We start from the raw sequence: 26,503 nt of genomic DNA, 5'->3' as shown, positions 1-26,503 counted from the left end.
CACATGAGCCTATAGACACAGATATCCTGGCACCCTAGACTTAGCTCTTTATGAACCTACAAACCCCTGTGGAACTGCACCCCAAGAGCTCTGGTTGGCCCTGCTGGCACCCTAGACTTAGCTCTCCATGAACCTACAAACCCCTGCGGAACTGCACCCCAAGAGCTCTGGCTAGCCCTGCTGGCACCCTAGACTTAGCTCTCCATGAACCTACAAACCCCTGCGGAACTGCACCCCAAGTGCTCTGGCTGGCCCCACTTTCACTTCTCCCATACTTTACTTGCCTGTCATAGGTAGCTACAGGTATCCCTTAATATTAGGTAGCCAGAGGAACCCTCAGTATTAAGTAGCTAGATGAGCCCCCAACTAACAGGAGATCTCATCAGTGGAATGCAGTAGTGATGGGTCGTTTGCGAACGAGCCGCCTCTAAAAGCCGGCTCTTTGCTGCGAACGACAAGAGCCGGTTCTCAGTTTTAAAAGAGCCGATGCCTCAGCCGCCCCACACAGCTCTGCTTTGCTCTGTAATAAAGGGCGCTGAGGCATGCTGGGAGATGTAGTCCTCCTCTTTCAGCTTGTTGGAGTGTATGGGGCGGAGCAGAGCAGTAGCAGGAGGGATTGCCCCAGTCAGATAAGCAGTCTGGAGTTGTCATGAAGACGGGGGCGGGGCTTTTACTCCGATTATGAGTGGTGTCTAGTGATATTTATTGAAGAGCCGATTCAGAGCCGTAAGAGCCGGCTCTTTAATGGGAGCCGATTCTCTGAGAAGAGCCGGAATTCCCATCACTAGAATGCAGAGAGCTGGATGAGTAACCTCTCATCAGGATTCTGCATAGGGAAAGAGGGAGGGGAGCATTAGGGGAGGGGCGTGAACCGCCTTTCCATCTTCAGGCGCCTGTAGGCTTGTGCCTATAGTGCCTTATGGTAAATCCATCCCTGTCCATGCCAATGCAGCCCACCTGTTTATTTTTTTATTTTGCACGCTGCTTTGCAAGACTTCAGGGCGTTTTCCTTCTATTTTACGCGCCGCCGGCATCCTAGATGACGTTACATTTTAATTTCACTTATTCAAATAACAGCAGGAGTATCAGTGGTCATAAAAGCGATATATGGATTAAAAAAAAAGCCCGATCTGAGGCTGTCAGCCTGATAAGCGGATCCGCGGCAGAACATTGTGTGTTGCTTTGCAGAATTTCCTCTCGTTATCGGGGAGAGATGTGAGGAGCCGCGTTTAGGAATTGCTGCTGTTTTCTCTTTTTTTTTATTATTGTTCATCAAAACTTCAGTGAAATAATAATGAGAAAAATTCTGAAGGTCATTCCGACCTAAAACAGCCGAGTCTGCAAACTTCTGGGAAGCACAATAAAAAGCAGCCATTTGCCTGATGGAAAGTAATAGAAGAGTTTTCATCAGTGAGGCCGATGTACAGTAAGCGGTTTTTATTTCCCTGTTTTTGAGATCTTGAAGCCCAGCGTTGCCGCGTTCCCCACCAAGCCAAGGAAAGGCAATAACACCATCATTATGGGGACTGTTTAATGCTGATTACGTTCCCTGGTATGTTTAGGGCAATCCTGGGCCCGACACCTCCAGCCTTTTTTCGCTTTCTACTCCGCATGTTATTATTTTTATGACTACTGAGAAATTTCAATTGGTTCCTAAAAGAGCCGATCACAAATATGTATTTGTAATAAACTAAATCTCCATTCCGAAACAGATTCATCAAGGACCTTTTACCACTCCGGTAGGGACGGATTTACCATAAGGCACTGTAGGCACTTGCCTACAGGCGCATGATGATGGAAAGCTGGCTCACTCCCTTCACTCCCCTAGTTCCTCCTTCCTTCCCTATACAGAGTCCCGGGTAGAGTGTAAATAAGAGGTTACTCACCCTGCTCTCGGCATTCCACTGACCAGATCTCCCTTCAGTCAGGAGCACCAGGAACTGCTTAATACTGAGGGTACCTCTGGCTATCTAATGCTGTAGCTACCTATGACGGGCAAGGGAAGTAAGGGAGAAATGACAGCTGGGCCAGCCAGCACACTTGTGGTGCGGTTGAAGGGGCAAATCCAGGATTTCCAAGGGGGGATTCCTGAAAGTGGTGTGTGGGCGTGGCCAAAACATGGTGTGGGTGGAGCCAAATACTAGCAGTTTCTAGGCTAAATTGCACCCAGGGTGGGGGCGTAAAATGCGCCCCCAACGTGGAGACAGGTATAGGTGCGCGCAGTATAGGTAGCCAGCTATAGAGTCCCCCCCCCCAGTATAGGTAGCCCATATAGTTGCCCCCAGTATAGGTTAGATAGGTATATGCCTCCAGAATAGGTTAGATAGGTATATGTCCCCCAGTATAGGTTAGATAGGTATATGTCCCCCAGTATAGGTTAGATAGGTATATGCCTCCAGAATAGGTTAGATAGGTATATGTCCCCCAGTATAGGTTAGATAGGTATATGTCCCCCAGTATAGGTTAGATAGGTATATGTCCCCCAGTATAGGTTAGATAGGTATATGTCCCCCAGTATAGGTTAGATAGGTATATGTCCCCAAGTATAGCTTAGATAGGTCTATGCCTCCAGTATAGATTAGATAGGTAGGTGCCCCAGTATAGGTTAGATAGGTATATGTCCCCCAGTATAGGTTAGATAGGTATATGCCCTCAGTAAAGGGTTGGATAGGTATATGTCCCCCAGTATAGGTTAGATAGGTATATGTCCCCAGTATAGATTAGATAGGTATATGTCCCCCAGTATAAGTTAGATAGGTATATGTCCCCCAGTATAAGTTAGATAGGTATATGTCCCCCAGTAAAAGATAGGTACAGTGGTGTGAAAAACTATTTGCCCCCTTCCTGATTTCTTATTCTTTTGCATGTTTGTCACACTTAAATGTTTCTGCTCATCAAAAACCGTTAACTATTAGTCAAAGATAACATAATTGAACACAAAATGCAGTTTTAAATGATGGTTTTTATTATTTAGTGAGAAAAAAACCTCAAAACCTACATGGCCCTGTGTGAAAAAGAAATTGCCCCCTGAACCTAATAACTGGTTGGGCCACCCTTGGCAGCAATAACTGCAATCAAGCGTTTGCGATAACTTGCAACGAGTCTTTTAAAGTGCTCTGGAGGAATTTTGGCCCACTCATCTTTGCAGAATTGTTGTAATTCAGCTTTATTTGAGGGTTTCCTAGCATGAACCGCCTTTTTAAGGTCATGCCACAACATCTCAATAGGATTCAGGTCAGGACTTTGACTAGGCCACTCCAAAGTCTTCATTTTGTTTTTCTTCAGCCATTCAGAGGTGGATTTGCTGGTGTGTTTTGGGTCATTGTCCTGCTGCAGCACCCAAGATCGCTTCAGCTTGAGTTGACGAACAGATGGCCGGACATTCTCCTTCAGGATTTTTTGTTAGACAGTAGAGTTCATGGTTCCATCTATCACAGCAAGCCTTCCAAGTCCTGAAGCAGCAAAACAACCCCAGACCATCACACTACCACCACCATATTTTACTGTTGGTATGATGTTCTTTTGCTGAAATGCTGTGTTACTTCTACGCCAGATGTAACGGGACACGCACCTTCCAAAAAGTTCAACTTTTGTCTCATCGGTCCACAAGGTATTTTCCCAAAAGTTTTGGCAATCATTGAGATGTGTTTTAGCAAAATTGAGACAAGCCTTAATGTTCTTTTTGCTTAAAAGTGGTTTGCGCCTTGGATATCTGCCATGCAGGCCGTTTTTGCCCAGTCTCTTTCTTATGGTGGAGTTGTGAACACTGACCTTAATTGAGGCAAGTGAGGCCTGCAGTTCTTTAGATGTTGTCCTGGGGTCTTTTGTGGCCTCTCGGATGAGTTTTCTCTGCGCTCTTGGGGTCATTTTGGTCGGGCGGCTACTCCTGGGAAGGTTCATCACTGTTCCATGTTTTTGCCATTTGTGGATAATTGCTCTCACTGTGGTTCGCTGGAGTCCCAAAGCTTTAGAAATGGCTTTATAACCTTTACCAGACTGATAGATCTCAATTACAGTACTTTTGTTCTCATTTGTTCCTGAATTTCTTTGGATCTTGGCATGATGTCTAGCTTTTGAGGTGCTTTTGGTCTACTTCTCTGTGTCAGATAGCTCCTATGTAAGTGATTTCTTGATTGAAACAGGTGTGGCAGTAATCAGGCCTGGGGGTGACTACAGAAATTGAACTAAGGTGTGATAAACCTCAGTTAAGTTATTTTTTAACAAGGGGGGCAATCACTTTTTCACACAGGGCCATGTAGATTTGGAGTTTTTTCTCTCACTAAATAATAAAAACCATCATTTAAAACTGCATTTTGTGTTCAATTATGTTACCTTTGACTAATAGTTAACGGTTTTTGATGAGCATAAACATTTAAGTGTGACAAACATGCAAAAGAATAAGAAATCAGGAAGGGGGCAAATAGTTTTTCACACCACTGTATATGTCCCCCAGTATAGATTAGATAGGTATATGTCCCCCAGTATAAGTTAGATAGGTATATGTCCCCTAGTATAAGTTAGATAGGTATATGTCCCCCAGTATAGATTAGATAGGTATATGTCTCCCAGTATAAGATAGGTATATGTCCCCCAGTATATATTAGATAGGTATATGTCCCCCAGTATAAGTTAGATAGGTATATGTCCCCCAGTATAAGTTAGATAGGTATATGTCCCCCAGTATAGATTAGATAGGTATATGTCCCCCAGTATAAGTTAGATAGGTATATGTCCCCCAGTATAAGATAGGTATATGTCCCCCAGTATAAGTTAGATAGGTATATGTCCCCCAGTATAAGTTAGATAGGTATATGTCCCCCAGTATAGGTTAGATAGGTATATGTCCCCCAGTATAGATTATATAGGTATATGTCCCCCAGTATAAGTTAGATCACAGGGGGCACTGTTACCATAGCGACAAACGCCGGCCGGGACAGGAAGTACATAGAGGCTGCGCAGGATCCAGGCACTGTAAGTGGAAGTCTTCTCTCTCCCCCCGCAGCGTGAGGTCCGTACGCCCGCCGCCACCCGCCAGCAGCAAGCGAGGTCCCCCGCAGCATAAGGCCTGCTCATGAGACCCTCGCCGCACACACCCCACTTCCGGTCTCGGTGCAGGGGGGGGGGGTGTTCCAGACACCTGGAACACCCCCCTCCGTGCGCCAATGGGTTCAGCGGGGGTAATGGCGGCGTAATGGTGCTATACACGGAAGCGGGAAGCAGCCCTGAAGACTTCAGGCCGAAGTCGTCCTGTAACCGGTGCTGGGACCAGGACAGGAGCCAGGATGCTGGGGGACCTCACGGCCTACAGAGGGCTGGAGGAAGCCCCAGGTAAGTGCAAATTTTGTTTTTATCACCGCCTCAGGGTCCCTAAAGGACAAGTGAAGTGAGAGGGGATATGGAGACTGCTATATTTATTTCCTTGTAGGCAAACCCAGTTGCCTGGCTGCCCTGCTAATATTCTGCCTCTTACACTTTAGCCATAGACCCTGATCAAGCATGCAGCAGATCAGGTGGGTCTGTCATTAATTTCAGATCTGACAAGATTAGCTGCATGCTTGTTTCTGGTCTGATTCAGTCACTACTCCAGCCAAGCAGACCAGCAGGGCTGCCAGGCAACTGGTATTGTTTAAAAGAAAATAAATATGGCAGCTTTCATATTCTTCTCACTCGCAGTTGTCCTTTTAAAGTGACACTGAAGCGAGAAAAAAAACAACTTATAATGAACTGTATGTGTAGTACGGATAAGGAATAGAACATTAGTAGCAAAGAAATGAGTTTCATATTTTTATTTTCAGCTATATGGCTTTTTTTTTATAGCTATGCATCATATTGTCATATTTGCAGTTTGCTTTGTTTTATAGTTTAAAATACAGAGTGGGGTTTGCAAAGCTAACGATCATTTAAACTTTTCTGAAGTAAAAACGTTATCTGAAGCCGTCTGGCACGGTTTTTTTGATGTATAGTGTTCCAGAAAACAGCCACACAATTTGGGTCCTGGAACTCAGAGAAGCTCTTTTGCATAGATAACAACTGAAGTTTCTTAACTCTTCCTGTACTGGAAACAAACAATATACAACTCCTATCTATGCTACTAATGTTCTATTTATTAGCTGTACTACACATACATCTCATAAGTCTATTTTCACTTCAGATTCCCTTTAAACTGCTTTTTTATTTTAGAGATTTCCTTGAGATTCCCTTTAAGGCCTCATTCACATTGCGTTCTGTTCGCGTGGCCATTCAATAAGCGCTTTTTTAGAGTGATCGCGTTTTTTCACTCCTTACTGATGCAAGTCAGTAAGTGAACTCTTTGACCCCAAAAAGAATAAATACAATGGCCCTGATTCACCAACCGGCGGTAACCTACTTTGCACGTCAAAAGGCTTAGGACGTGCAAAGTAGGGCGCTAAGTACTTTGCACCCGCCTAATCGCGCGCAAAAGGCAAATTAGTTTGCAAACGGTGCAACGTTATCGTTTTGTGAGCGTTTTGCGTTTCTCCTATACCTTCCATTGAGGCGGAATCGCCCCAAAATTGGTCCACGCACCGTTTTGCTGCCCGCACAGCACACAACCCGTGCCGATATTAACATTGTCATAGACATTCATAGCACAAGCGTTTGTCAGGCGATTTTTCAAATCGCCTGCGTGTAAAAAAAAGGACAAAAACGCCTCCAGTGTGAACGAGGCCTTAGGGACCGGAGACCGTTAGTATGGAAGAGGTTATAGAAATATCTAATCAGTAAAAAGCTGATTAAAAACTCACATACTCAGAATTGTATGCAAGCCCCTCCCAGCTATACCTTTAATCATGCCCACCTAGCAATACAATGATTATTCATGCAGGCTATTTCCATTAGTGAGTGCAGGTTGCTCCTGGGCCCGCCACGCTAGCAGCACAGTGGCCATAATTGACTGTCTCTCAGCCTGAGCCCGGCTCAGAAACAATGTTCTATTAGATGCTGACAGTCACAGCGAAAAGATTACTCTGCTTAAAGCGTCTGTCAGCGCTGATTGATCTACCAAGTACTGCAAACTAAAAAGGTTTCCAGAGCAGATACAGTACAGCGGGCATTTATCACAGCCAGCTAAAAAACAAATTCCAGATTATACTAATCACAAGGCGGCAGGCCTTTCACATGCAAACCGGCCAGATTGACTTAATAACTTGTTTTGCCGTGAAATGGAATTCACTGGTAGGGACGGTTTCATCTATCAGAATCTCCCCTAAATGAGTTACAGCTCAAAAGGATTTGGTTCTGCAGCTTAGGAGCTGAATGTAGGTCCGACAAGAGGTTAATGGCGCGGGGTCGCGGTGGAACATGGGAGACCGGCGCCTGGTGGGGCCGGGGAGACGGCGGGAGAACGGCTGTTGCAATTCTTGCAAACAAATTGATTTATAATTCGAGGGGATCTCGATTTATGGCAGGGTTGTGTACTGAGAAATCTAATTTCAAGTAAATGAAAGAATGGTTTTACGTTGTTGAGGTTTGGTAGTCTGCCGTGTCTACAATGGACATGTGGATCCCTTTAAAGCAGCAGGGACAGCCCTAATATCCCAGAAATAAACACATATAAAAGTACTGTACAAAAATACTTGTTCAAGTTACATAACATATGTTACATATTGTACTGTCCACGTTTTGATTTGAGTGAATTTTATATAGTTTATAAAGAGAACACTTTTCCAGACATTTTCCATCTTTACTGCCTCTGACTGAAGCCAATCCTGATGTCATTTCCTACCTTGCTCTTTTTTTCTCCTAGAAACTGCACTGTCATATCTAGCTTGCATTGTACACACATGTGAGCACAGCACAGATCATATTTCAGCAACTTCTGCAGAGGGGTGTAGTGCAGGGCCGGTTTTACCACAAGGCACAGTAGGCACCTGCCTACAGGTGACTGATGATGGAAAGGCAGCTCACTCTGCTCCCTGACCGCCTCCCTCCCTCCTTCCCTATGCAGAGTCCTGAGTAGAGTGTAAATGAGAGATTACTCACCTGGCTCTTGGCATTACACTGAACATATCTCCCTTCAGTCAGGGGCACCTCTAGCTACCTAATACTTGGTGCACCTCTAGCTTCTTAATACTGAGGGTACCTCTGGCTACCTAATACTAAGGGGCACCTGTAGCTATGACCGGCAAGGGAAGTAGAGGAAAAGTGACAGCTGGGCCAGCCAGTGCACTTGCAGTTCGGTTTGGCGGGGGTTTGTAGGTTGATGGAGGGCAAAGCCAGGACATCTGTGCCTGAGGTAAATCCAGCCTGGTGTAGTGTATTTCCCTTCTCAGCTTCGTGTCACACTGAACTGCCCTCAGCCAATCAGTGAGGAGCAGGAATGTGGGGAGATAACAAGCTTCCCTCTCCCCAGCAATGTACTAGAGCCAGGCTGACTGAGATAAATATTCACTACAGCATACACATTTATGATTATATTGGAATGCTTGCAATGCAGACTACATAATAAATAAATGCATCAGCCATTTTTGTCTGGAGCCATCAATGTGTTGGGGATTTTCTTTTACAGTTTGTGCATATTACCAAGGTTCTCTTCCCCTCCCCCCCCCCTTTCTTTTTTTTTTCTTGAAGATTTTTGTTACATTCTATGTTTTTATTAAATCGAACCTGTTAACATCATATAATCTATGCCCACCTTTACATAGTTGATAAAAGGCTTTAGGCCTTGCTGAACAAAAGCCAATCAGGTCCTGCCTTTCCTCAACCTGCTTTATTGATTGGCTGCTGCGTGTTCCCAGGCATATGTCCTGCTTTATACTGAGTAATCTTCCCCATCTTGCAGGAAGCCGTAGCCACGCTGTGTGCGGTCAGCTGCGCGGTATTCTAATCGCAGGCCGGCGTGTCACAATACACTAAACACAGATTGAATGATTTTTCATTTCTGCTTCAATCTCATCTGCTCCAGCGCTCCTCCGCAGCCCAGGCCTCTTTAAAGGGATGAATTGTCAGCTGCTGACACAAGGAGCTGAACACATTACATTACCCATCTTCTGCCATGTTAACAAAGTTGTAGCATTTTGTTAACTTTGACATTTTCTCCCTCAAGGATATGAGCATTACACCTAGCCGGACGCAGCCTGGCTGCAACAGCCGAGAGGCTGCCTGAACTGCATGTAACATGGACAGCGTACGAGCGCCTGTATAGCTGAAATAAAGGTTTCAAAATGGCCATAAATTAATACCGGTGCTGCTTACGTTCCTATGCGGTCGAGAGGCTAAACTTTACTGTGCGCTGAAGTTTAACATGCGCAACGCATCCCATGTAAATAGCGATCGAAAACAAAGAGAGATCGAGAGCGGCAATAGTGTAGTATGCTAAATAAATAGCTAATAAGGCAAGTAGAAATACACTCACACAGGTGGGTTCCCTCTAAGGCAACCACTGTATTCGAAGGCGGGGAGATTAGACCTGACTGGACTCCACAGGTTAAAAATATCCTTATCTGTAGATATGGAAAAGGGGAGCGACACCCTTCCAGGGATGAACTCAGATGTAGAATAATTGTAGAAACAGAGGCGTCAGGTGGGGCTAAAATAATTTAAAGTGGATCTGAACTCTTGTACAGTACAGAAGGTAAACATAGAGAAATGTACCCTGTATGTATTTCGAGAGCTTAGTCTGTCTAATTCCCCCTCATCTATTACTAATTTGATTTCTCCCCGTGTCACCTGACTGCCACGGCATATAAGCTCAGTTGAAAGCACAGGATGTTACCAATATGTCTGCTTCTATGAAAGCAGGAAGTAGAAACAGCGCAAATTTATTGTAGGATCAGCTGTAACAAAGAAATGTTTTTCTTTAAGGCTGAATTCACACTGTAAATTAGTGGTGCGCCAGTCACGTCGCGCTCGTCTCACTGCAGGCCAAAAACAGGCCTTCAGGAAACATCAGGTTAGTAGACAGTGTTCCCTGTCTGGCAATCGTCCCAGCAGGAAGTGATGCGCGCTTGTGGTCACTTCCTGCTTCGGGTATGCGGAAGTGCACGGATGCGTATTGTAAAAATATGGTTCCGGGCATGCGCGCGGCGACGTCACGTCATCAACTTTTTAAAAATCCCCACGTTGTCATAGACTAACATGACTTCCGGGTGACGCAGATCGCCGCTGGTCGCCACACAGTAACGTAGTTCTGCGCTAGTGTTAAAATTGGGGACTTCCACCACAGCGTACCGCAACATGGGAAGTATGAAGGCGCTCAGTGTGGTTTTGATGCTGATAAGCTGTATGCTCCTTTTTGATTGGCCTGATAAAGCGGGATTGAGCCCGTGAAACGCGTTGTCTATTTTTACTGTGGAGTATAAATAAATTGTTGTTTGACTGTTGATGCCACAGTCCTTCCTTTGCTTTGTCTGCATGGATGGGATAGGCCCACCACTGCCCCATCGGTTTTAAGCTCGTTTAAGTGACCTTTATCCTATTGGCGCCTCTAGAAAGCTTCTACATGTGGGAAGTATGAACTTCCCCACAGGGTAACATTAGGCTGCGGTAGCAGTGCGGCAATTTGCTGCCCTGCACCATGCCAGTTTGGAAGAGAGCTAAAAGTTATTATGCTGTTGCGTATCTTTTAGAGCAGAGAGCAAGTTCTGAGTTCAGGTCTGCTTTGAAACAGTTAAAATGGGGTAGGGGGTAGGGGTGGACTTACCTCCTGAAACAGACCCAAACAGTCCAAATTATCTGTAATTCGATTCTTTACTCTAATAACTCCCAACGCAACCCGCTTCATCAGGCAGTAGTAGGAGCAGCTGTTCGAGGTGCTTTTACTCGGAGACCCCTCCCTCTGCAGGAACCAGGACACCCCTCCTTGCGCCACCTACACCGGCCCGCTGCTGCACGCTAACCCCCGCCGCTCACCGCCGGCACTAGCTCTGTGCTTGAAGGGAAACCCCAGAAAAAACACTGTTACATTTGCTGCTGGGGATACCCATTAGTTTTTTATTCCAAACGCATGAAAAACACAAAGTCAGCCGGTCGTAGTCAGCCAACTTCACTACGCTGGAACTACTCGTAGTTCTAAGCAATTACGCCTCGCAATCTACGTTTTCGAAATCAAAACATTCGCAACATTTGCATTTCGTAGACAACGCACTAAAATACGAAAGCTTTGCGTAGTGGGAAGCGTAGTGTATGCGGACGCTTATGCCCTTATGCGGAAGAATTTCTGCATTAATCCGCTAAATATGCGCATGCGTGAACTAACATATGCGTACATTCCACCTTCCAATGCGGAATTGTATAAGTATAGAAGGGCAATAATATTTCTGCACATGTGCCATTACAAACAATGATCCATATAGACGCGGTTACCGCACACGTAGTTGGCTTCGCAATACATACGTCAACTACGCGTAGCGGGTGAAGCTTTGAATAGCGGTACTATGACTTCGTGTAAATACGTAAACGTAGTTTTTAAACTTCGCCTACAAACTACGATGCGTAGTTGCGGACTACGACGCGTAGATTCGCACTGGTGTAGTTTACGAGCAACCCTAAAAGTCAGGGGTCACACCAAAATCGAGTCCTTTTCGCATTGCGAAACCGCACAGTAAAATGCGCATAATGCTTTCCAATGCAGAATCACAATGCAGTGGGAGCAGTGTGTTTTTGTTTTGTTTTGTTTTTTTCTGCTGCTGTAAAGGAAAATTATGGCACTGTCGCTTTGTCTCGCAACACGTGCGATTCGCTGTTGCTAGCACTCAACATGCAAAAGTCAGCAGACACCACAGATTCGTCCACGGAAAATTGTCATTTCACGCGAATGTACATGTGACTCCTGGCAAGTATGCAGTCGCAAAGGCATACCAAACCGCAAACCCCAAAACGCACAGAAAAACGCAGAAACGTGCATGGCAGAAAACTCATGGTTTTTCAAAAACAAGTGTGCACCCAGTGTTAGACTCTGCAAATTGCAATGTGATTCCAATTTTCCCTGGATACTATCAACACAAGAAGAAAAACGCAGAACAAATGCAGCGTGCAGGACTTTTTGTTAAGGGAAAAAAAAAACCGGAATCATATATAAAATCAAAATGAGAATCACATGTAATGTAAAGATGCCCTTAGGCAGGGTTCAGAAATAAAAAAATTCATTTGCGCTTTTTTACATTAAAATATGTGTCTGTTACTGTATGCAAATTTTCACTCATGATTTTTTTTTACCGTAGATATAAGGGTATGGCTCCTTCTGCAAGAAGCAAGGTTTTTTGCGCATCTGAAAATTTCGGCAGAAGTGCAATTCTCCATTGAATTTCACATGATGTGCGGCAAACGCGTTTTTGCACATTTACAAAATACACACACTTGTGTGAACCATGCCTTAGGCTAACAAAATGGCTGCCAGGTCAGCTGACATGCCCAAATGTGTCTGAAGTCTTGTTTGTTTCCCCCCTCCTCAGACAGTGATGAAACAAACAATCAGATTTCACTGTCACGTCTCGATGCTCACGGCGCAAGGCTCTTTTACCGCACAAGTCAAGCATACAAACCACTTTGTAATATTTTCTTGGACAATTGAAAATAAATACAACTCAATCTGTTTGGAGAAAGTGCTTTCCCGAGGCCTTGTTATAATATTTTCTAGCGCGGAGCCACCGCCACCAGTCCTGTCCTGTGGGCACGCGGCTCGTCTTGGCCGCCGCGCTCTCTCACGACGGCTTTAGCAAGCGTGCGCTGGTGACAGAGACTATCAGACTGTAAAAGATGTGTGTTTTTCCCAGTTCCTCTAGCAGGAACACACTCCCGGAGTGAAAGGTAAGTAAATAGCGCGGCCTTGTCATATGGCGGCGCGGCGTCCAATCCTGCCTGACCTCGGGGTGTTGTTTCAGAATTAACTGCCAAAGTCAGGCTCACGGAACGTGAAATTGGAATTTACCACTTATATGCCATTTATTCTGTGTCTGTGCCATTAGAACTTCCCCCCGGGTGGGATTCTTCCAGAACGTCTGCTTCGCCCGAGGGACATGATGCCACTAATTTATGAGATGCAAACAGTAATAATAGCCCAAAATGTAGACAGAGGGCCAACCCTTGACCTGCAGAATATGTAACAGACCCGTGCTATTCCATCAATTTGTTTCAGATTCAAAAAAAGAAAACAGTCTTCTTTGATTTTTTCTAGATTGGAAATGTATTTAAATACATTTATGGAAAGTCCCTGTCCACCTCTGTATGCTTTATATTAATCTCTTCCTCCCCCTCCCCATCATTCACCTAAAATATGATTTAATGTTTAAAAATCCTGTTGAATACTGGCTTAAAGTGATTGTCCACTCTCCCTAAAATATGATATACAGTATACTTCTAATGGTGCCCATACATGGTACAATTTTTTCATTTTTTTATTTTTTATTATATAATTTAGTTCGATTATTCTGTTTGATCGAACATAAAGATTTTTCCAACATGTCCGATTGGATTTTTAGCAAAAAAACTGGATAATCATTTGTTTTTATTGATCGAGAAGGAAAGATTATTTTCAATTCGATCATTTTGGTAGCCAGACATAGGTGCCCCCAGTATAAATTGCCTGGTATAGATGTCCGCAGTGTAGGTAGCCTGGTATAGGTGCCTCCAGTATAGCTAGCTAGGCATAGGTGCCCCCAGTATAGGTAGCCTGGTATAGGTGGCCCAAGTATAGATAGCCAGGTATACAGGTTCCCCCAGTATAGGGAGCCAGACATAGGTGCCCCCAGTATAGGTAGCCTGGTATAGGTGCCCCCAGTATAGCTAGCTAGACATAGGTGTCCCCAGTATAGGTAGCCTGGTATAGGTGCCCGCAGTGTAGGTAGCCTGGTATAGGTGCCTCCAGTATAGCTAGCTAGGCATAGGTGCCCCCAGTATAGGTAGCCTGGTATAGGTGGCCCAAGTATAGATAGCCAGGTATACAGGTTCCCCCAGTATAGGGAGCCAGACATAGGTGCCCCCAGTATAGGTAGCCTGGTATAGGTGCCCCCAGTATAGCTAGCTAGACATAGGTGTCCCCAGTATAGGTAGCCTGGTATAGGTAGCCTGGTATAGGTGCCCCCAGTATAGCTAGCCAGGCATAGGTGCCCCCAGTGTAGGTAGCCAGGCATAGGTGCCCCCAGTGTAGGTAGCCAGGCATAGGTGCCCTCAGTGTAGGTAGCCTGGTATAAGTGCCCCTGATATTGGTAGACAGGTATAGGTGCCCCCCCAGTATAGGTAGCCTGGTATAGGTGCCCCACTATAGCTAGCCACATGGGGGATGAGAGGCACATGCAGAGCGAGAGCATGCTAAAATACTTACGTTGCGTGAATCCACGCGCCACATGTACTTTCTTCCTGCATTCCATCTCATAGTAACAGCACCGCCCCAGGGAGCGCTGTTACTATGAAATGGAACGCAGGACCAGGAAGTAAGTATATGCAGTGCCAGATCCTGGCTATGTAAGTATTTTAACCCGCTCTGGCTCTGCATGTACCCATACAGTGAGTTCACCGCTGTCTCCCTGTTCAAGTTATTTAACCAGCTGCTCAAATAAACCTTCGGGACTCCTTGTCAAGGCTTCAGAAGTACTGATGTTCCCGAAAAATTCAGAAGAGAAGCGGGGCCGGTCCGTGATAACGCATGCGCAGTATGGATGGGCCAATCTTCAGAAGCACTGGAGAACACGGGTGATTCCAACTCCTTCCAAGAAGTCCTGAAGGCATGTCATTTCAACGAGGGACAATGGTGAAGCCGTGAAGGCATGACAGGATTTTAACTCAGTTTTATCATGCCCATGGCCGGATTTTAGGCAAGGCCACAAAAGGCCATGGCCTAGGGCACCACGAAGCAAGGGGTGCTGGGTGGGGGGGGGGGCATGATTTATAGTTACGCCCAGGGCCGGCCCGCCCATGAGGCGGGGTGAAACTTTTGCCTCAGGCGGCACTTCTGGGGGGGGGGTGTCCATGGGTGTGGGGGGCCGCCAGAGCTGGAGGGGATAGCGGGCAGGAGGGGGTATTGGGCCTAGCGGTGGGGAGGGGGGTCGACACCCCTCCCTCGCCTGGGTCCCCCGTCCTCCGCTCCCCTCCAGCTTTAAACAGTTACGTCGCTGGCTGCAGCTATAAGAGGCATCGGGCGGGGATCTCTCACCTCTTCCTCGTTCCAGCGTGCGCTCCACTGAGGTCACTTCCTGCGGCGTAGCAGGAAGTGACGTCAGTGGAGCGCAGGCTGGAATGAGGAAGAGGTGAGTGATCCCCGCCCGTTGCCTCTTATAGCTGCAGCCAGCGATGTAACTGTTTACAGCTACTCTTTACAGCTGTTTACAGCGATTTCCTTAAAGCTTGCCTCAGGCGGCAAAAAGTCTAGGGCCGGGCCTGGTTACGCCCCTGGGCAGCCCCCATAATCCCTCTCACATCAGGGGTCCTTTAATGCATTTTACATTCCTGCCATTCAGAAGGGCAGGTGTTGTGTACAGAAGAACGAGTCCTCCTTATACTCCATTCATCACTGCCAAGTAGGGAGGACTTGCAAGAAATATGTTCTAATTTTCTTACTGCAGCTCTTGTTAATTGCTCTGCTGATATATGAAGTTGCCGGTGTTAATAGTCTTGGCTTCCAAGCTTGGAGCAAGCTAATGCTTCAGTATTGTCATTCCACACCGAGGAATATTCAGACGTTATACAACTTATACAAATCTTTTCACCTCGTGATTGTTCTCAAAGTCATCGTTCATGGACCATTGCAGCAGAAGTAGGCATAGATCTCAGGTGTCAATCTCAAGGTCTGCGGGCCGAATCTGGCCCTCCAGAGCTTCAAATATAAATATCCATCATTGTAAGCAGTAAAAGAAAGACAGCTGAGAGGACCAGGGCCGAATTTACACTTTAAATAAACACCGTAGGGGGGTCGGGGGAAAATGAGTTGAACTTACCCGGGGCTTTTAATGGTCCCCCGCAGACATCCTGTGTTGGCGCAGCCGCTCACCGATGCTCCGGCCCCGCCTCCGGTTCACTTCTGGAATTTCAGACTAAGGTCTGAAAACCACTGCGTCTTCATTGCCGTGTCCTCGCTCCCCCTGAAGTCCTCGCTCCCACATGAACCTAGCAGCGGTGTACAGGGCCGGTACAAGGTCCACCACCAACAGAGGCTGAGCTGCCCAAGTGCACCCCCCCCCCCCCAATGGGCCACAACTATGTCACTGACATGGATTCATGGCCAGTCCCTCCCTGTTATTGTTCCTCTTTACGGGGTGGTGTATATAGTAAGCTTCGCCATAGGACTGCATTTGGCATGCATACAGTAATCAACATTAGTAGAGATCACTCAGTCTTTCTGTTGCTATGGGTTTTTAGGTAGCCAGGTATAGGTGCCCCCAGTATAGGTAGCCAGTTATAGGTGCCCCCTGTATAGGTAGCCAGGTACAGGTATAGGGGCCCCCAGTATAGGAAGCCAGGAATAGGTTCCCCCAATATAGGAAGCCAGGTATAAGTGCCCCTAGATTTCATTCAGACACTACATATTCTTCTACATCTTCAAAACACACTAATAAGTCAACTGGTTTCCCCCTAAACAATCCTATAGTGAAAATATTAGTCTATAACTGTGGTACGGATTGTACTATGAAGTTGAAGAAAAATTGAGAGCCCAATATGGTGTAGTATGTCAAAATTGATTGGATAAATGAAACAATGAGATGGTAATACTCACAAACACGGGTTACCACCTAGGTAACCACTGTATAGGCAGGTGAGGAGATTAGACCTGTCCTCACTCAGGATTAAGAAGTCGCTCTCTGTAGATAGGAAGAAAGGGGGTAGATCACCCCTCCACCTGGGGTGGACTCAAATATATTGGTAGGTGAACAGAGGCGCCAGAAGGATAAAAGTACATAAAAATTTTTTAAAAATTGCTGGGAGGAAATGGTGGACTCGCCTCCGTTAAAGCAGACACCAAGGACTGTAAATATATAGATATACACATTTATTGAAAATACCCCAAAGATGCAACGCGTTTCGAGGGCACAGCCCACTTCTTCAGGCAATAAGCAGGGGATAAACAACAGCAATTCAGCTATAGCAAGCAGAGGTGCTCCTCATGGGGAATTCTCAGGGTTTTCTTTTGTTTTCAACAGCATTTCTTGAACAGCAGTTTAACTGCAAATATAGTAAGATACCAGCCAACCTCCCTACTCTCTTGCACAATATTTTGTCAGTTAGACTTTGCAACTGCTGTTCAGGAAAACAAAGAAAACCCTGAGAATCCCCCATGAGGATATGGACTGGCCCAAAACCTGTCAGTTATGTCAGTTTTTAACTGTCTACTTTTTCGCAATAGTGGTCCTTTAATAATAAAAAAATAACAATTCTATACAATAAAACCTATCTGTCCCTGTGTCATCCACTTTCCCTGTCTGTCCGTCCGTGGTTTTTTGTACTGCGCAGTATGTATGCATGTGCGCAGTACAGACAGCCGTTGGGACGTGAGGTCGGGGCAGGGAACAGGGCGGCCATGTGTATGCGCGCGCGACGGGTGCGCGCGGTGGGTGTGCGCGCGTGCACTTTTTAAACGGGCTTAGGTAGACTAGGCTGTGGCTGGATAGTGTAATGGTGAAGGGCTCTGCCTCTGACACAGGCGACCTGGGTTCGAATCTCGGCTCTGCCTGTTCAGTAAGCCAGCACCTATTCAGTAGGAGACCTTTGGCAAGTCTCCCTAACACTGCTACTGCCTATAGAGCGCGTCCTAGTGGCTGCAGCTCTGGCGCTTTGAGTCTGCCAGGAGAAAAGCGCGATATAAATGTTCTGTGTTTGTTTGTTTAGTTATAAATATGGTCCTAGTTACCTTACAAACCAGGCTACTCACGATTGGGGGCTACACACAGTCACCACCATACATTACCTCACCCCCCCCCCCCACCACCACCACCAAGATGAGAAGAGCAGGCAGCAAATTGCAGTGTGTGTGGCCAGAGTGGGTGCAGTGCAGGGAGGATGCAATACCCACAATGCCCAGTACACTACTCTCACTTTCACAGGAGGCACTGATTAAGCCTCGGATCTCTGCCCCTATCTACGTGCCTGTGGCTGCCAGACTGGAGCCGGGTGGTGAGTGACATCACCCTCCAGCTCTGCTGAGAGAGGAGACATTCGGGAAAGGAAGAGAGCCGCCCCTGCCCCATAAGGCGCCTGTAGGCACGTGCCTACAATGCCTGAAATCGAGCCCTGCCGGTGACCGTGTTTCTGATTGAAATGTTGTCAGTTCGAGCCAGTATCCAGCAACATCCCACAGGACAAAATTTGCATGGAACTCCCTCTTGGGATCCAACCCCCCCCCCCCAGCCCCCCCTGGTGGCTGGGACAACACAAACACTGCCCCTCTACCCCCCCCCCCCCTTCACACTGCCTTGATACCCTTCTCCCACATAGATTAGTGCAGCGGTGCAGTGTTAGGTGTCCCTAGCTTAAAGGGACACTTAAGCCAGGAAAAAAAAATGAGTTTTACTCACCTGGGGCTTCTACCAGCCCCCTGCAGCAGTCCTGAGCCCTCGCAGCCACTCACTCATCCTCTGGTCCCCCGCTGCCAGCTAGTTTCGTTTTTGCCGATAGGCCCGTCAGGACTGGCCTGGCGTAGCTTTTTCCACATTCCCGACTGTAATTAGCGCTATTGCGGGCCGCAACGCATACAAAAATACGCGTTGCCGCATTACGCACGCATAGATATGCGACAACCCAATAGCGCTAATTGCAGTCGGGAATGCAGAAAAAGCTACGCATGGCCAGTCCTGACGAGCCTGTCAGCAAAAATGAAACTAGCTGGCAGCGGGGGACCAGAGGATGAGTGAGTGGCTGCGAGGGCACAGGACTGCTGCAGGGGGCTGGTAGAAGCCCCAGGTGAGTAAAACTCATTTTTTTTTCCTGGCTTAAGGTTCACTTTAAGTTAGTTTTGTACTGAATTGTTTATGTTTGCTACATGTTATTTACTTTTATTTGATATTTTTATCGGGGCTGCTTTGGGCCAGTTTGTTCTATGTAAGCAGTCCATGGGCCATATGCAATTAACTTTTTCACCTGAGTTATCTCCTAGGAGATAATTTTTATATTCTGATTAAAATAACTTTTAAGCATTTTACAATTGAAAAAGGACATCAAATTTGTTGAAAAGGTGCTATCACATTTATTTTGAGAATTGTCTTGGTTACTTGTGGCTTAAAAGGCACTTTATTACAAGTTGTAAAAATATTACCCAGTAGAAAACTCAGGTGAAAAAGGAAATTGCATATGGGCCCGTGTGTGTTATTTCAGGTGGTTTCATTGGAATATATTGTTTGGTTTATCTTGGTTCAGGAGTGAAAGGGAAGGGGGGGATAGCAAATATCCTAATCATGGCATATTGTGGCTCTTTACAGGTACTACAGAATGACAGACCTCTTGGAAGCCATTGTATTTTTTTCCCCAAGTCAAAAATACTGTTGCGCAAATTTCCTTTGTTCTTTCTGGTGACTTTACCTCTAAAGAAGTCAAGCATGCCAGTGAGAGTGACTGCTTAAAGGGACTCCAAGCAGTGCAGTAACTATGGAAAGATGCATATCATTTTGAAGCTCTCTTTCTCCTCTTTCCAATGATATATAAACTGTCACCCTGCGCCTTTTAGTTTTCACTATTTTCGCAATCGAAATCGCGGCTGCCATCTTGCATTCCTTATTCAGCATTGTATTACACAGGATGACCCTTTCCCCAGTGTTGGCAGCTCCATTCAGCACAATGCAATGAAATACAAGGAACCCAGGGGGACATAATTACAAACATCATGCTGGTAGGTGTGAGGATATAATTAATTAGTTGTGGGTATGCTTAAAGGCATACCCACAGGCACTGCTCGGAGTCCCTTTAAATTGCCAGTCAGTGCCAGGCAACATCTTCTAATAGAATCTGAGACAACACTAGCAAAAATTAAACTACCACAGGCGCCATAAAATACATTAAAAACTGGTTGAAAAGGAGGAAGTGGTGGACTTACCTCCAATCTGAAGACCCAAACAATCAGTTTAAAACAAGGAACTTTTATTGATCACTTATAAAACTCAAAAACTGCGACATGTTTCAGGGGATGCAACCCGCTTCCTCGGGCAAATATAGGAGTATCTGCTAGGGGTATCTGAGGGCTAAGGGCTGGGCTTCAAAGGAGGCGGCAAGCGCTAATTTTTGCTGCTACTTGTCCACCCCATGAGGAGAGGTGTTTCCCCTTTTTTTTACTACAGGGAGCAACTTCTTAACCCGAGTGGAGTTGGGTCAATTCTCTCCACCCAAGTGTTTAAAATGACAATGTACAAATAATGTCTAAGTAGCTGTGTAAACATATACTTTTCATCAGAGACAAAAGCTGTAATTCATTGTGTGTAGGATTTAGTTCTATTGGGACAAATTACTCGCAAAGGGGTGTCTGCTTCAATGCACAGCCAGTGTTGCATATCAGACTACAGAGTATATTTCTCTGAAAGCAAAAAACATGTGAAAAGCTATGGTATCAGGTTTCACATACAAAACAAATGTTTATGACAGGTTACATTTTCTCTTCTCTCTACAGACAGTTCAGAGACACATGACAGGCAGCTGCAGCTGTTGAGAGCTTTCTCTCACACACAGGGTTAACAGTTGCACTGTGAGGGAATTCCCCCTCCTCTCATGTTTCACTGGCCAGTCAGAACTAAGCAGACTCGCCATCAGTTAAGAGTGAAAGTAATTTGATACAATAAACAAGAGATAAGCAAGTGAATTGTACACATCATTATTTACCAGCACTTCAGGAACTCTCTTAATCCCAGGTTTAAAAATCATGTTATTCGATAGTGTGAAAACACTACACAGAGAATTTGTATGTGTGCATCAAACTCAGTGGCGTAGCAATAGAGGGTGCAGAGGTAGCGACCGCATCGGGGCCCTTGGGCTAGAGAGGGCCCCATGGGGCCCACCCTCAACCACAGTATTAGCTCTTTATTGGTCCTGTGCTGATAATATTCACTTCTATAGATGCTTTGAATAGTAGTGATCATTAACACACAGTTTCCCATCCCCTTCTTGCACCTCTGACACTGTGTTTGTCCTCTATTGGTTTTGATGAACCGTATCAATTGTTATGTATAGCATGCTTGTGTTGGCAATGCAAAACTTGCACCAGGGCTCATAGCTCCTTAGCTACGCCACTGATCAAACCAAGTTGAACCTGACAAATCTGGCTTTGCAAATTTGGCCTAATTGGCTTCTCACGAGACACATAATATTCTCTATAGTGTTCCTTCAACATAAGTTTTCTGTGCAAATGTTTCCCCAGGATAGATTTAGAGAAGGAGAAGTGTTTCCCTTTTCTTTACTACTTCTTCTTAACCCAAGTGGGGTTGGATCAATTCTCCCTGCCTGTCTTCTTAGTGGTTGACTCTGTTGTAACTCTGGTTTTGTGAGTATTATTTCACTTAACATAAACTTTCTGTGCAAATGTTTTCCCAGGGTAGGTATAGGGCAGGGGTCAGAAACCTTTTTGGCTGAGAGAGCCATGAGCGCCACATATTTTAAAATGTAATTCCGTGAGAGCCATACAATATGTTTCAAACTAAATACAAGTTCCATTGTAGCAGCCGTTAGTCTTGGGGTAGCATGAGTAAGTTAGTAGCGCATGCTACAGCAGTAGTGTGCACTACTATGAAAATGTTACTTGCTCTGCCACACTAAGCTGTGCTGCTTGAGCAGTGTAGCTTACTGAATCCACTCCTACTGATTTGTCTGTGAGCCAGATGTAGCCATCAAAAGAGCCACATCTGGCTCCCGAGCCGTAGGTTCCCTACCCTTGGTATAGAGCCACAGTTAGGCCACTACAGGTAGGTAAGGGTTATCGGTTTGGTGCTTTTTCAGGGACGCACTTGCATTGTCTGGAATGCCGAATTGCACCAGGAACACCCACCCTTAGTGGAAACGGGCCCCAAATTGTGTCTTGCAAATCAGCTCTGATTCCATTGAAACCTCCACTCTACAACTGCAGCTGCTGAATATTGGAGTAAATGCAGGGGCGCAACTAGAAATCACTGGGGCCCCCTGCAAAACTGTGGATGGGACCCCCCTCCCGCCCTTTTTCTTTCTTTGTGCGCAGACTCTTCCAGCACCACTACAGTACACAACACTTGGGGAGGGGTAGAAAGGCTGGGGGTGGAGCAAAGCTGTACACAAGACTCTGCTGAACACTGAATAGGGACTCTCTACAAATCTTTGTCTGCAAAACGTTTTATGATTCCTCATCAATGGCTGAGCAGAAGCAGTCATTAGAACAATTGTGCAGAGAGAAGAATGTTTCTTCTCTCCGTGCCCTTAGTTGTCAGTCTCTCAGGACAGGGAAAAGAAACTTCTCCCCCATGGGGCCCCCTGCAGCTTCTGGGCCACCCTGCTACTGATTCCCTTGCAGGGTCTATTGTTACGCCCCTGGGTAAATGTTCAGTGCTAATGATATCTTTTCTTCAAATTATATAGAACTAAGATACCAGTGCTGAAAGGCAGTCTAACGATTTCTGTAACTGGTAAACTCCCAGTTTAATAAATGCATATACCCAGAGCAGGATCATCCACCTGGCAACCTAGGCAGGTGCCTTGGACCTACTGGGTGTCAAGGAGCCCACCTGATACCTTCTCTGTCCTCTCTCCACTTCAGCTTACCAAAAAGAAAACAGGGGGGCCCAAATCTACTACCCTGTCAGCTAGGGCTCTGTTACATCCTAATCCATTTCTGCGTAAACCTGACAGGTTCTCTTTCATTTTCCACTGCCAATCTTCACTGGTGTTTCTCTATGGACGACGATGTAACATAAATATTCATGTCTAAAAATCAAATATTTTTCTGATATAAATAAGGATTAATTGGACGTATGCAATAAAAGCGGGTGATATTTCTGTTTTGCGTTTTACAGGCCGCGCAGCTTAACCTTATCGGCACGGAAGCAAATTAAGTCCATGAATAGTCCCTGGAAGCCATTATATTTCCTCGAAATGAGCATCCTCTTTTTAATTAATTTACAATCGTCTGAAAATGAGATATTTTATTCTATATTTATAATTATGAGCGCTATAAAGATCGGAATAAAAAAATGCTCATTTGAGGTTAAGAGTTGCTTTAATAAATGCCGTATATAAAGATTTGCATGGAAATGAGAGATGCGAGAAAGATAGAAAATATATACGTATAAATTTCAGGTCGCAAAGAATTCTATGAGGTATATTAAAGCATCAAGCTACAATAGAGCCGTATTTTTTATTGATGACTGCTTAGCCTGTAATTATTCAGAACAGAAATGCATTTAGTGAAAAAAAAACAATAAAAAAAAAACAACTGCAGTAGTTTTTGCAGAAAGAACTATCCCAAGTGGCCAGTAGATGGTGCTGGAGTGATTGATTGCTGCTGTCACCTGCTAGTATATAGTAACTCTTAAGGTAGCCATACACTGGTCAATTTGCCATTAGATCGACCAGCTGACAGATCCCTATCTGATCGAATCTGATCAGAGAGGGATCGTATGGCTGCCTTTACTGCAAACAGATTGTGAATCGATTTCAGCATGAAACCGATCACAATCTGTGAAGCTGCTCCTGCTGCCTGCCCCCCCCCCCCCCGTATACATTACCTGGCACCCCGCACCGCATCCCAGCGTACACTGTGTCACTCCGTGACCAGGAAGTTCAAATAGAGCGCCCTCTATTTGAACTTCCTGGTCACTGCAGTGACACAGGAAGCGCCGGGATGGAGCCGGAACAGAGCCGTGCAGCACGGAGAAGATGCCCGGGAGCCAGCGTCAGGTAATGTATACCTGATCGGATCGGCCGCCGCTAGCGACGCGCTCCCTACCCGCGGGCGATCTACGGTATTTTTCCACACGGCGCAATCGACGGACCGATCCGATTTCGGGAGGAAATCGGATCGGCGGGTGCATTTAGCGCGAACGATTGGCAGCAGATCCGATCCCAGTGATCGAATCTGCTGTCGAAACGGCCGCAAATCGGGCCAGTGTATGGCTACCTTTATTACTGCATAGTTCTACTGGTTTCTGTTCCTGCCTAGGTGTTGGCAGGGCCAGTTCTAGAATTTTTGCTGCCTGAGGCAATCTTGTGAGGATTTTGCATAATCGCAATTCCGCATCATAGTTTGCAATTACAATGCAAAATCGTTATGAGAAATTGTGGGGAAAAAACGTTATTTTTTTTCTGTAACAGTAGTCCGGAACCGTTATTTTGCAATTACATGTAATTTCACGTAATTTTCGTGTTATTTTGTGCCGACTTTAGCAGTTAATAGCAAAGCCCTCATACCTACTATCATTACATATGTTAAAGGGGAACTTCAGCCTAAACAAACATACTGTTATTAAGTTACATAAGTTATGTTAATTAGAATTGATAGGTAATATAATCTTTTACCCACCTTGTTTTAAAAGAACAGGCAAATGTTTGTGATTCATGGGGGCTGCCATCTTTGTCATGGGGGCAGCCATCTTTTTGGTTGAAAGGAGGTGACAAGGAGCAGGAGACACAGTTCCAACTGTCCTGTGTCCTGATAACCCCTCCCAGCTGCGCGCGCTAGGCTTCAAATGTCAAATTCAAAATGTAAAAAAAAAAAAAATTGCACCAAAACAGCAGAACGAGAACAACAACATCAGAAATCCCATCATGCTTTGCACAGCATAAGGGAAAAACTGCCCGGGCAGTTTTCTTCTGTGCAGCTAAAAATGAGGCTTGTATAAGAGAAACAAAGTTCTGATGCTGTGAAACTGTTAAAGAAACACCAAGCCTTTTCAGTGCTGCTGAGTCGATTTTTAGTCCGGAGGTTCACTTTAAGGGGAATACTGGCAACAACGTTTTTCAAAAAGACCTTATGGTTTTTGAGAAAATTGATTTTAAAAATGTAAAGGAAAAATGGTATGTAAATTGCCATTTTTCTGAGTGTTGCCTCCCTGGCGGTAAGCCCGACCTGAGCTCGGGCTGGGAGAGATGAGCTGCGAGAGGTAAGCCCGAGCTCAGGTCGGGCTATGGAATTCCATGCATTTTAGGAGTCCCGCAGCGGAACTCAAGCATCTCCCCCGGCTCTCCCCGGCCTTTCTGTATGTATCGATGGCCGCCTGGATCCCCACAGCCCCGCTCTTGTTCCAGGGACCCGGCGGCCAATCAGACGTCACGGGATAGGACAAAAATTTAAGGTGGCCCTGAAGAGTCGCACAGGGCAGAAGAAAGAAGAAAAAAAAAAAACGATCTGCATGTGTATATACATATATACTGTGTGTGTGTGTGTGTGTGTGTGTGTGTGTGTGTGTGTGTGTGTGTGTGTGTGTGTGTGTGTGTGTGTGTGTGTGTGTGTGTGTGTGTGTGTGTGTGTGTATGTGTGTATGTGTGTATTTACTTGTCTACTGTCCATGTTAGTGAATTTAGCCATGAAGCCTTCTCAAGCCCAAAGCCTTTTATGTGGTTTTAAGAACTGTACTTAAATACAGGCTTGGCTTTTATCAGTTTTTGTAATATCTTTACCTCTTTTTTCTCTTGCAGTCTAGTACGTCCTTCAATCGAGACACCGTGAAGGCCGGGACTGGTAGACGCTTTCTAGGAGGCCTCTTGGATGACTCTTCCTATTGTTACACATTGGAAGTGTCCTTCTATAGCTATCTGTTGGGAGGAAGCAGTGCTGCGATCCCTTACACAGAGGAAACTTGTATCCTTCTATATCAACGTAAGTCTTGGTGAGCAGTAAGGTATTAGGATTGAGAAGAAATAACTCAAGGTAAGCAGAGTCTGTAGAATATGATTATAACAGCACGTATCTACTTATCATTGATGGAAGTTTATGTACAATGGAGTAAAAACTGCTAAGAGCACAATTCATTTGTTGAGGTTTCCTTAGAAACAGGGGGACGTGGGGCCCCAACTTCTTACAATCCCTCTTTCTGGCACAGCCTCCCTTCACAGCGGGTGTGCTTGTGGGTACACTTGTTACAAGTGGAGGAGACACCAAAACTGGTCAGGATTTGAAGAGTGGGCACTACTCTGATCTGATCTGTACTGATTGCACTTGTCTGTGCTTTTTATGCGAATTGACTTGTGTCTGTCCCTGTTGATCAGGACCCACAATGTGAGTATCTATTTTTTTGAAGGTTTTTATGATTGTTTAAAATAAATATTGTACTTACATTCAAAATACTCATTCACACATCCCTTGATTGTGGGTATTTGTCGCCTGTTTTGTGTTAAAGGACACATCCAAGGGCCTGTAAAATAAGAAACTACTTACCTGGGGCTTCCTGCAGCCCTTTGCAGCTGTCCTGTGCCCTCACTGCGGCTCCGCTCCCTGCCGGTGGCCCGGGGTCCCCTCCGGCTCAATATTCCCACAGCGCCTGCGCGAGTAGCTCTCGGAGTCACACTGACATCATTAGGACTGTACTGCACAGGCACAGTAGTTCTGCACTTGCGCAGTACAGCCCAGGTGACGTCTGTGCTACTCCATGGGCCACACACTGAAGCGCAGAAAGATGCCGAC

The 26,503-nt window shown here is 45.6% G+C and overlaps 1 protein-coding gene across 8 annotated transcripts in view; it reads left to right on the top strand.

Moving 5' to 3' along the window:
* Positions 1-26,503, top strand: part of AGBL4 (AGBL carboxypeptidase 4) — a 2,106,705-nt gene that overhangs the window by 1,915,667 nt on the left and 164,535 nt on the right. For all 8 annotated transcript variants that reach the window (XM_068239049.1, XM_068239042.1, XM_068239046.1 and 5 more), the window contains one exon: positions 25,519-25,681. In XM_068239049.1, coding sequence (XP_068095150.1) covers positions 25,519-25,681 — 163 coding nt within the window. The remainder of the gene's footprint in view (positions 1-25,518; positions 25,682-26,503) is intronic.

Source organism: Hyperolius riggenbachi, chromosome 6 (genome assembly GCF_040937935.1).
Source record: "Hyperolius riggenbachi isolate aHypRig1 chromosome 6, aHypRig1.pri, whole genome shotgun sequence".
In the NCBI taxonomy this organism is placed as follows: domain Eukaryota; kingdom Metazoa; phylum Chordata; class Amphibia; order Anura; family Hyperoliidae; genus Hyperolius; species Hyperolius riggenbachi.
The sequence above is the reverse complement of the archived record's forward strand: the minus strand, read 5'-3'. Positions and strand labels throughout refer to the sequence as shown.